The sequence below is a fragment of the Triturus cristatus genome, chromosome 3_1 (genome assembly GCF_964204655.1).
Source record: "Triturus cristatus chromosome 3_1, aTriCri1.1, whole genome shotgun sequence".
Classification (NCBI taxonomy): domain Eukaryota; kingdom Metazoa; phylum Chordata; class Amphibia; order Caudata; family Salamandridae; genus Triturus; species Triturus cristatus.
The window spans coordinates 102,876,061-102,887,448 of record NC_140583.1 but is presented as its reverse complement, the minus strand read 5'-3'; the positions used below and the strand labels follow the sequence as shown (position 1 = coordinate 102,887,448).

The 11,388-nt window shown below is 47.4% G+C and overlaps 1 protein-coding gene across 1 annotated transcript; it reads left to right on the top strand.

The window, feature by feature from the left end:
- The first annotated feature begins 3,888 nt into the window (after positions 1–3,888).
- On the top strand, positions 3,889–10,368 carry FJX1 (four-jointed box kinase 1). Its single transcript, XM_085643488.1, has one exon. The coding sequence runs from the start codon at positions 6,208–6,210 to the stop codon at positions 7,405–7,407; it is 1,200 nt and encodes a 399-aa protein (XP_085499614.1). The 5' UTR covers positions 3,889–6,207; the 3' UTR covers positions 7,408–10,368.
- Positions 10,369–11,388: the final 1,020 nt, after the last annotated feature.

Sequence of the window (11,388 nt, the reverse complement as noted above, 5' to 3'; positions counted from 1 at the left end):
ATATTAATTGTATTAATTTATTATTCGGAGCGGCATGTGTGTTTATAGGGGAATAGGGTGGGAAGTAATTTAATTGTAATTAAATAATTATTGAAAATATTTTTGTGTATTGATAATTAATTTACTGTTAATTCATTATTAATTGGTACACATTTTGTATTACTTATTAATTTTTGGTATCGGAAAATAATTTGTGGTTAATTATTAATAGGTGATTAATTTTTAATAATTAATATGTATTGGTATTTATAATTACTAATTATTAAATAATTTGCCATTGGGAATTAATGTTTAATACATTTTTATTGGTATTGATAATTAATTTATATATATTTAATTATTAAATCATTACTTTCCCTACTGTTGCACTCACTGGAGTGGAAATAGTAATTTGAACCCTGACGCTTTCCTACGCTTTCCCTACTGTTGCACTCACTGGAGTGGGAATAGTAATTTGTACCCCTACGCTATCCAATGCTTTCTCTACTGTTGCACTCTCTGGAGTGGGAATAGTAATTTTTACCTACCCGCTATCCAATGCTTTCCCTACTATTGCACTCTCTGGAGTGGGAATAGTAATTTTTACCCCTACGCTATCCAACGCTTTCCCTACTGTTGCACTCACTGGAGTGGGAATAGGAATTTGTACCCTCCCGCTATCTAACGCTTTCCCTACTGTTGCACTCACTGGAGTGGGAATAGTAAATGTTACCCTCCCACTATCCAACACTAAAAATAATGAATATTTTTTAATAATATTAAGTTAACATATATATGTATTAAAAAATAAAAATGCATATATACTTTTTAATTTACATTAATTATTTATTATTTTTAAGGTTATTTAAGCATTTTTAAGTATGTTTTACTTAATTATATTTATTATTTTATTATTTTACATTACTTTTAAGACATTTAAATATTCAATATTTTAACAAACTACATTATTTACAACGATATTTTGGATTCGATATTTTTGTACTTATCTGTTTGTAGATATTCTGGCATTCTATATTTTGTCATCGATATTTTGGGAGGTCGATATTTTGCTCCTCGATATTCTATCAGTGATCCAACGGAAGGATGGATAGACGGAAGGATGGACAAATGGACGGACGGTCGGACAGATGGATGGATGGATGGATGGACGGATGGATGGATGTGTGGACGGATGGAAGGATGGGTGGATGGATAGACAGATGGAAACATGGAAATGTGAAAGAATGGCATAATGTGAGAACAAAGGGAGGGATGGCATGTCAATGGATGGTTAGAATATTGAAAGGATGGAAAGATAAAAAGGATGATTGTTGGATGGAAGGGTAGCAGGATGAGTGGATAGATGAGTTGAGTTACAGGTGATGAGAACTATACAGGAAAGAGTTGATCTCACTTGCTTCTCATCACTTAGAGGTTTAGTACAAAGTGGATGGAGGGGATGATTTAATTTTTCTGGCTACACCCTTGCACCAAAAACTGACATATCTGAAAAATGTGCCAAAATCACAAATGCGTTTTCAGTCCAACTGGATCATCCAATCATATAATGCGATACATTGTAGAAGAAATGCCCTGAGAGCTCAGAGTCTTGGGCCTCGGAGACCTAAAAACCCACGAACATCCAATTACAAAGGTGAGACAGGCAAATCAGGATTATTTTCCTCAAATCTGCCTCACAAAAAGTCAAATCATACGAATGGATCGGTGGATAGACAGGTGAAAAGATGGATGGGTGGATGAGTGGGTTGACAGGTAAAAAATGGTAGAACAAAGGGATGGAGGGATAAGTGAGTGAAAGGATGTGCAAATAGATGGCAAAGTGGATGGATGAGTGAAAGGATAGCAGAGTGGATGGATAGATGGATAATAATGGATGGGAAGGTGAATGGATGGTGAATGAATGGATGGCAAGATAGATGGGTGACAGAGTGAATGACTGGATGCATGGATGCCAGAATGGATGGATCAGTGGATGGCAGAGGGGATGCATTGATTGAATGGGGAAAGATTGAATGATGCATGAAAAATGGATAGATGTAAGAGCGTAAAGGTGAAATTGGGGATATCAGTGGGTGGATGGAAGGGAACTTGAGACCAGTGACGTAATGAAGGCCCCAGAAGCACCTGTGGTGCAGGAGGGGCCCCCTCAGCAGAGTACCCTGGCCTGAGAGCTCCTGAGTATGGTCAGAGGGCCTCCCTCCATGTATTTTGCAGGGGGTCCCTCTTAAGTTTTGTTACACCACTGCTTAACACTTATCCATTGAGTTAAACAGTGCATTATATATTTGGACTCACCTGTTTAGTGAGTTTGTGCTCTAAACTGTGAAACTCACTTAAAATAAGTGAGACTTCGCACCAAGGCTCGGCGGTCACATCAAATAAGGACTGGCCTCCAAGAAAGTCACATTCAGTGAGTGAAACTGAGCTCCATGATGTATGACTTGCACAAAATCAGACAGATGGTTCAGAAAGGGGTGGGGTTGCACCCCATGAGAGAGGCTGCTCTACAAGATGTGACATTCACACCAACGAGAGAGAACGGGCCCCAATGTTTGGGGTTCACACACGGTGAGAATCACTGTGCTGGAAGAAGTGGCATTCATATCAATAAGAAAGAATAGTGCTGTCTCTAGGGGGATGCAGATGGGGCACCTCCCCCCACCCCCCTCTATTTGGCCTGAGCAACCCCGTCCCCGCCTCGTGTCCCACCACCAGTGTGCCATGGGCCCTGGTACCAGGAAGGAAATGCCCCCCCCCCTCCCCCACACACCTTCTAGGGCGCTGTATGAATTACAAAATGCAGCAAAAATCAGGGTTCAGTTGGCCCCTCAAGCCTCTGGGCCCCGGTGCCACTGCACCTGCTGCACCAGCGGAAGCAACACATCTACCCCCCACCACAGCTGCTGTAATGCACTAGCTGGCGACCCAGCAAAAAGAAAGACATGCACTTTGTCACACGTTAATTTGTCTACAACCTCTCATTGCAAAGCAGTGTTGTTTGCTTAAAATGTTTAAATGTGAATTTGTATGTATGTGTGTAAATGTCCATGTCTATAGAGGATATATACTCAGATACATTCAAAGTAAGATCTAAACATTGTAAGCATATATAGGAATATATATACATATAATGTGTGTTTGTCCACAAAATGTACTTCTCCAGACGTCACTGAAGGTGTAGCTAAGCGTGAGACTCACGCTCAGTGAGTGAGACGGTGCTCCGTGTGTTATGCTCAAGTCTGAGCTTCTCTGCTGAGTTTCGGGCCTCGTGTCAAAGAAATGAGACTTCTCCAGAAAGTGCAAAGAAGTAGTGAGTCAGCCTGTGCTCTGAAACATGGTACGTTCAAAGAACCAGTGAACTAGACGGTGCTCCAAGAAGTGCATTTTCCACCCAGCTGGTGAGCTGTACTCCATGTGTTTTTCGATTTCCCTGAAATCGCTTTTTTTCTCCCGTTTTATATAGCGCGTACTCGATCCGAGGGTATCAGAGCGCTTTACATGAGCACCAGGTGCATTACAGAGGAGGATTTTAAGGAAGTCTGCAAATGCTGCAAGCATTCTACCCATTCCCTGGCCTTGGGGCATTTGTCATCCACTCTCGGTGAATTTGGGAAGTGACAGTCAGGGAAGAGATCAGTGCCAAGAGCCAGCTCACGAGGCGCACGCAGGAGGCGCGCATGCACTGTTGCTGCACACGCATGAGGCGTGCATGCACTGTTGCTGCACATGCCGGGGGCGGGCACACGCTTACCCCTGAGATCTGCGCACATGGCTGACGATGTCTCTGGGTGGTGGGTGGGGTCCACCAAGGCTGCCTCACGTGGCCTGCTTCAGAGGGGCGGAGTCTCGCTGCCCAGCCCCCAGCCCCTCTTCTTCGTGCGTCCTGGGTGCCTGGAATTTCAATCCCTGCTCAGAGTCGTTGTGAGCGGAGCTGGGCTGGTAGCGCGAGCTGAGGGGGGCTCGAGGAGCTGCAGAGGGGAGAGCGGCGCAGGGGAGCTGCAAGAAGTGACCTGAAGGAGCTGCAGCGCGGGAGCTGTGGAGGGAGCTGCAGCCCGGAAGAGCTGAAGGAGGGAGCAGGAGCTGTAGAGTGGCTTCAGCCCGGGAGCCGGAGCTGTAGAGGGAGCTGCAGCCCGGAGAGCTGGAGGAGGGAGCCGGAGCTGTAGAGGGAGCTGCAGCCCGGGAGAGCTGGAGGAGGGAGCCAGAACTGTAGACCGAGCTGCAGAACGGAGAGCTGCAGGTGTACTGCGAGAGAGAGTGCTGCAGGAGAGAGCGGACGAAGCAGGTGCAGGTCTGGGCGAGGAGAGAGTACTTCAGTGCCTCTGGTGCACGAGGCGCGAGAAGAGACAGCCGCTCAGGCTGGGACATTCGTTGCATGAAGTCCGGGCAGTGAAAGGCCGGTGCCAGGCGCTTGAGGTCGTAAAGTCCGCGGGGGCGATTAATCGTACCCCTCCCCCACAGCCTTTCTCACTGTTGCAGCTAGTGCCACGAAGACCCCATGTTACACTGCATGCGCTTGGGGCGCAGAAACCAAGATCTGACGAGTAGAGAAGCGCTGTGAAACCTAACCCTGAGCACTGCTGGGCACTGGAAGCAGATGCACACTGTGTCTGCGGCGGAGCAGTCACTTAGAGACATCTTGGATGGAGTGCATGAGCCGTTGAGAAGTGAATCCGAGACACACTGGGTCTTGCTGCGGAGCTGTCATTCGGAGACATCCTTCTTGGAGTGCGTGAGGCGTGAATCAGAGACACACCGGGTCTGTTAGGACTTGTCAGTCAGAGACTGTAGTCCACAAACTGGCTTTGCACGGACTGGGGCGCTGACCACCGAGGTTCAGGAGGTGAGCGCGAGGCTGGTGACGTCAAGCAATGACTAGTGGCCGTGCAAGGGACCTGAGTGCATGGTGCACATTGGAGACTCTGTGTGGGCTGCAGTAATCGACCCAAAGCCTACCGCTCCACAGAGACAAGACCCGGCGGATATAGGGCCGTTGCTTGCCGACCCCGTCTGTAAGGGTGCAGCCCCTTGCACCAGTCTTGTGATAGTGCTCATTGGTCGACGCAGGCTCCCGGATGTGGCCCCCTCCTCCCTCTGTGCTACATAGGACTACACAGCCATCCTGGAGAGTCCGTGCTCTGCTCCCAGCAGTGGGATCTATGGAATGCGCTGTCGGGGCGCTACAGCATGGTCACTCGGATACCGCAGTCAGCGAGCGTCTGCATGAGGATACAGCAGTGATCGGACCTTGTGCACCAAGATGCAGAAGTGATTGGGCTTTGTGCACGAGGATACAGCAGTGATCGGACCTTGTGCACCAAGATAAAGAAGTGATTGGGCTTTGTGCACGAGGATACAGCAGTGATCGGGCTTTGTGCACAAGGATACAACAGTGACAAGGCCACGTGCTTGGAAGTAAAGCAGCGGCTGGTTTTATGCACTAGGACTCAGCAGTCAACAGATCCTCTGCAGAGGAATCAGCGGTGACGGGCTCGTGTGCATAAGGCACAAAAGTGCACGAGGACGCAGCAGTGAGGTGACTTTGTGCACGAGGCTTCTCTAGTACTCCACCACGTGCAAGTGGATGCATCAGTATTCAGATTGGTGCACGAGGATGCAGCCGCGATCAGACCTTGAACCAAAAGTCCACCTTTGTGATTGAACGTGTGCACGAGAATACTACTGTGATCGGACCTTGTGCACAAGGATACAGTAGTGATGGACTTTGTGCACGAGGGTACAACTGTAAACAGGGATATATAGCACAAGGCTACAACGGCCATCAGATCGTGGCAGGCAGCCGTGCCAATTACCAGACCATGTCATGCGTGAGGATTAAGCGGTAACCAGACATGATGCGGCAGTGACCAAACCTTGAGCGTGAAAAGAGAGCATGACCAGCATTGATCGAACCTGTGCCTTCGACATACAGAAGATGGCAACATGTCGTGCATAAGCATACCCCGGTGACAAGACCCCTTTCACAAGGATTGGTCAGATGTTGTGCCACCATATACACCTGGCAGCGGACCAGGTTCTACAGCTGAGTTCATATACTGGTGCCCTCTAGCGCCTGGATAACCTCTCGGGTGATTAGCTGTGCTTTATAAATCCTGCTTCATTGGTTGATTGTGGCTCTCACTAGTGGCAGCTCTTGCGGTCCTGATGGGGAGGCAGCAGTGCCCTTCCTGACAGGCTTCAGCAGCAGGGATGAAGCCACTCCTCTTTCTGCACTCTGTGGCTGTGGCCCTGCTCTTCCTAGCAGGCTGTGCTTTCGTGCTGTGGATAGGGCTGTTGGGTTCCCCGGAGGAGAACCAGGAGCGCCGGACCAAGCGATCCCACCTCTCTGCACGGTCTCCAAACACTTTCCGAGCCCTGCTGACCTTGCCCGGTGGCCAAAGAAGCTCAAACGGTGGCTCTGCAGACATGGTGATCAACAAGGGTGGCATCCGTGTGGACCAGCAACCACACAACGTGGTGCAAGGTGGCGTCTTCTGGAGCAGCGCACTTGAAGCTGCATCCCCAGTTGGGTTTTCGGATGCACAGGTGGACTCCTGGATGGAGACAGCCAGGGCTTCACGCGTTATCTCTCTGGAGAAGGGCTGTGGTCGCAGCTCCAACCGGCTTGCCCAGTTCGCAGATGGCTCCAAAGCCTGCATCAGATATGGCATTAATCTGGAACAAATCCAAGGCGAGGCCTTCTCCTTCTACCTGGCCAGGCTGCTGGGTATCCAGAACGTGCCTCCCATGGCCCTGTCCAGGGTGAGCGCCAACAGTGTACAGTGGAGTCAAGTAAGAAAGGAGCTGCTTGGCTCCCAGTGGCCAGATGGGTCCATCGTAAGTTTGACTCCATGGATAGACAACCTCACTGACGTGGTGGCCCCCAAAGCATTGAGGTCTGAGGATGGGCGGCTGCGTCCACTGAGGGCCGACTTGGAGAACCTGACCCAGGCTGAGCTGTTGGAGCTCATGCAATGGACCGACCTCATCGTCTTTGACTACTTGACGGCCAACTTTGACCGGCTGGTGAGCAACCTGTTCAGCCTCCAGTGGGACCCCCATGTGATGCAGAGGGCCACCAGCAACCTCCACAAGGCGCCCAATGGTGGTTTGGTCTTCATAGACAACGAGGCTGGGCTGGTGCACGGGTACCGTGTGCGTGCCATGTGGGATAAGTACAACGAACCCTTGTTGAGGGCGGTCTGCCTCTTCCGAAGAGGGACAGCCAGGAAAATCCTGGAGCTGCACAGACTTAGGAACACGGCCAGTGAGCTTCAGAGACTCTATCGAGAGCATGAACCCTTGGCCGCGGACTTGGGGCCTCTGTCCGAAGACCATGCCCAGCTCCTGCAGGACAGGGTGGACTTGGTGTATAAGCACATTCTGCTCTGCCAAGCAGCCTATAGCTGAAGATGGGTCAGCGCAGTCGCTGGAGCCAGCGAGTGCGCAACACATGGTCAACGAGATGTACCTATCTAGGATGTAAAGCATTCCAGGAGCCGAGACGCTTAGATACAAATGGACAATTGTCTTCAAATTTGGTATATGTTTGAGACTTCTGTATCAAACGGTGGGCTGGCGCGGCCAAGGGTTGGTTGATGAAATGTGACAGAATCTATCGATGAGATGCCGAGCCGGTAACTCTTTTGGGGTTCAATGGTACCCTCCTGGAGTTGAGGTAACAGGATGATAAACAGTAAGGCAGAAAAGGGGTGCTTGTATTTGACTCCAGAACCCCAAGATAGCACTATTGCCTCATTATAATAGTAACCCACTACACATTTTGCATACTACCGAACGTTTTTAACTTTTTAGTTTACATTTCACTTTCTATTTGACAACTTCCAATGATTTATAAGCCATATAACATGGAATTACGACACACCCACACATGAAACATGATTGACGGGTATTGCTTTTATGTAAATTACTGGTGATGAAAGCATTGGGAGGCAGAAAATAAAATGCACATCACGTAGGGTGACATATAGCCGTGGAAAGAGTCAGTCACTGCTGTGGGAACTGTACTGGTTTAACAAAAAACGATGCTTGGGGATGGATGCCTTTATCCAGACTCCCAGGCAGGGCCTCCAGCTATCTCTACAGGCGTTTCCGGGTTGAGTCAGGGCCATGGAAAGTTCCCCTGGCATTTTTTTTTAATGAATTCTGTTGATTATTCTGTGGAAAAGTTGTGTTCTGAAGTGTTACGTATCCTATTCGGCTCACTGTCACCTATTGAAGTTTGAGACAATATTCTATTAAATGCTGGTGTTCTGAGCAAAGTATTCAAAACTCTAGGAATTATGTTGGAAATGTCGAGTTTTTTCGTTTTACCACTAGGTTCTCTCAAAATAAAAAAAAATGACGGTGGGCTATTGGGACTCCTTTGCAGCAACTTTTCCCATGGCCATGCAGACAATTTTCTATAGAAATGGTTCAAACTTAGCCTTGTTCGCCAGAATGACGATATATGTATGGCACCTTTTCTCATCTGACTAAAATTTTGGGTTAATGGGTCAAGCAGGACTCGGATGCCTGGCATTCCAGAAGGTTCCTTTCTTCTTTGCACCCGTATGTGTGGGATCGCCGTTGGGAGAAGGCTACCTACCTTAATCCGTGCCTCAGACTGAGCTCCCTGGTGAGGAATGAATACATTGAGAAATCTGGCCCCCTCGGGTGTGACCCCAGAATCAAAGCCCCGGCTGATGTTGTGGGCATACCATGTGCCCGCATACTTTTAAAAGGTGGCATGCTTCTTTTAGAAGGGGCATTTTACGAGCTGCGGGTGCACTGTTAAAGGTCTTTCATAGGCATACAGTGAGACCCCCCCCCCCCCCCCCCCACATTCCACAGACCGTGAGAAGCAGGCGAGCTTTGGCTGTCTCAAGCAGCCAGAGGGCTGCAGAAGACGTCTCGGTGCCAAGACGCTGCATTGACAGTGAGGCGTCTCCAGTTCCTATCAATGCATCGTCTGTCTGAAAAAGTTAAACTACCCTAAATGTGATAAAGATTTAGACAGTTTTCGCCATGAACCACGGGGTCACACGTATTTGTCTCCGGTGCATAGTCGGTGTTTCTGTCATGCTTTTAAAAGAAAGGGGGTAGCTCCTTTATACATGATCATAACTTAGCAAATTTGCAGCCTTTGAGTCGGTAGACGTGGGTTCGAATCCCAACTTGTGTGATCCTGGGCAAATTACGTTATGTCTCTATTTACACTCGTTCCCTGAGTTGCCAGAAATTGGGAACTCCTACAGACGTTTCAGTTTATTAATGGGAACTCAAAAATGAATGTATTCGCAAACGACGAATGTATCCTGCTGCACATTACGATGTATGCCCGTTTGCCATTTCTTTGTTTTTACTCACCATCAATTAGAGATGATTTGGCCCTAGTCAGATTTCACAGAAATATTTTATTTTTCATGTATTGTTTGAAAATCTTGAGTAACAGGCACGTTTTAAGAACAAGAACAGTAGTACCCCGGTTTGACTACAGAGTAGAAGGCACGGCTTTATAGAATCTTGAACCTACAATCTATTTTTAAATGTGGTCCACTTGCTTTTTCTCGGTGTTCCTAATTGTGGCCTAAATCGGTCAGAAATGTTACTTTATTCCCAGACAGAAATAAAAGAACAAAGTAGGGCATTTAAGTAATTTAATCTGCAGCGACATTTAATCTCTCGGATAGCCTGGGGTGAGCTTTGAGACCGACCGAACACAGTCGAAAGCTGGGGCTGGTGGCTTAGTGCTGTGTGGGGCGTGTGTTTGACCTCATGGTCACAGCTTCAAATCCTGGTAGGTCCACTCCTTTCATCCTCCTGAGGTCGATAAAATGAGTACCATTGAGATGGGTAACAATAAACCTCTGTTATTCAGTGCCAAGATACCCTTCGCTGTGATTATGCGCTTTACAAATGCACATGTTGTGTTTATGTTATATTTTGCTGCTGTGACCCTGCGAAGCTGAATTCAATGTCCACAAACATGTACCCTGTATCCTAAGAGGTAAACATACCCCACTTTTGGTGATGTAAGAAAACACTGGCTTCCTAGTAGAACTTCAATGGATAATATATTTTTGCGCTTACAGTATTCTGAACCTGGTGTCAAAACTGCGAAAACCTAGTTTCAAGCACTTTATTTTTACTTTTTTTTAAATATTAAATTTGACACGATTTAAGTTGTATGTATATACAGTTCTTAAAAAAACTATACCAGCTCTGATAATATTTTGGTGAAAGAACATGACAGTTACATTTTTTTTATATATTTTGTCCAATGTCTTCTCTTGACTGGTTTGAGGGGTGAAGTGAGAGCCCTTTGTGGTGAGAACTTCGACATTTTGAAAATAATAAACTTTCCGAAGCGAACATTTGTAAAGGATGGTGCATTTTGTGCAGGCCTGTGTCGCGTGCTTTAAAATGACATATTACTGTAGCACTTGAGAGAAACTCCAGCGAGGTTTATATTTGTACATTGAAAGCCATGTTCCATACTTCTCTGTTCCAAGTCCCAGGTGGTTTATTTAAAAACCCATCTTGAAAGCCTATGAGTGCAGTTGATGGGGGCGGCCATCTTGAACAGCTGGGCATTCCTGCATGACGTCACTGCGGTGTAGAATCCCAGGGTGAGAGCAAATCCCTCGGCATCCAATCTATTCCGGAAACCCCGCGTGCCCAAAGATGGCCGCCCCCGGCGGGTGGAAGGTTTGTCAGGATACTTTCGGAACCTTTAAACAAATGTTGTTGGCCGTGTGTTTCTATATTTACCGAGTTTCTAGACATACCATTTAAAAAGTAGCCGTTGGGATTAGCAGAGAACAATTTTTAGTTGTGTGGGGGTGCCATATTTATGAAGCCTTTTGGCAGTAGACACAACATAGCCAATAGGTCTCAGACTGCCTCATTTAAAAAAAAAGTATATATATGTATGCAGTGCAAAAGTGGTTTGAAGGGTGACAGGCTGGCAGCAGTTTTCTGCCTTGTACTCCGGAAAACAAATGAGAAAAAGAAAAAGGACTGCAGATGGGACAGGGGCAGCAACGGGGAGGGTGGGTAGCAAAAGGAAGGTTGGATAGCAACAGAGAGGTGGCAGGTGAAAGGGGGGAAGCAACACAGGAGGGAGTAGCACATGAGAGTGTGCACCATGGAGGGGCAGGGGGAAGGACACTGTCAAGAAAAAGCAATGGAGAGCAGCAAAGGGGGGAAGAGGATTACATGAGGGAGACAGCTGGAAAACACATGTGCACACATTGAAGGCTTAACCAAGAGGGGAAAAAAATAGTGCCTGGAAATTAAGCAGTGGAAGGACACAAGTAGAGGTAAAGAGGATATGCTAAAGACCATGTTCAAGCACTAGAAGAGGAAGGAAAACTCATACAAGCGAAC

What these genes read in the sequence shown, in the direction of transcription:
- FJX1 (XM_085643488.1), top strand. Translation starts at nt 6,208, where the DNA reads ATGAAGCCACTCCTCTTTCTGCACTCTGTGGCTGTGGCCCTGCTCTTC.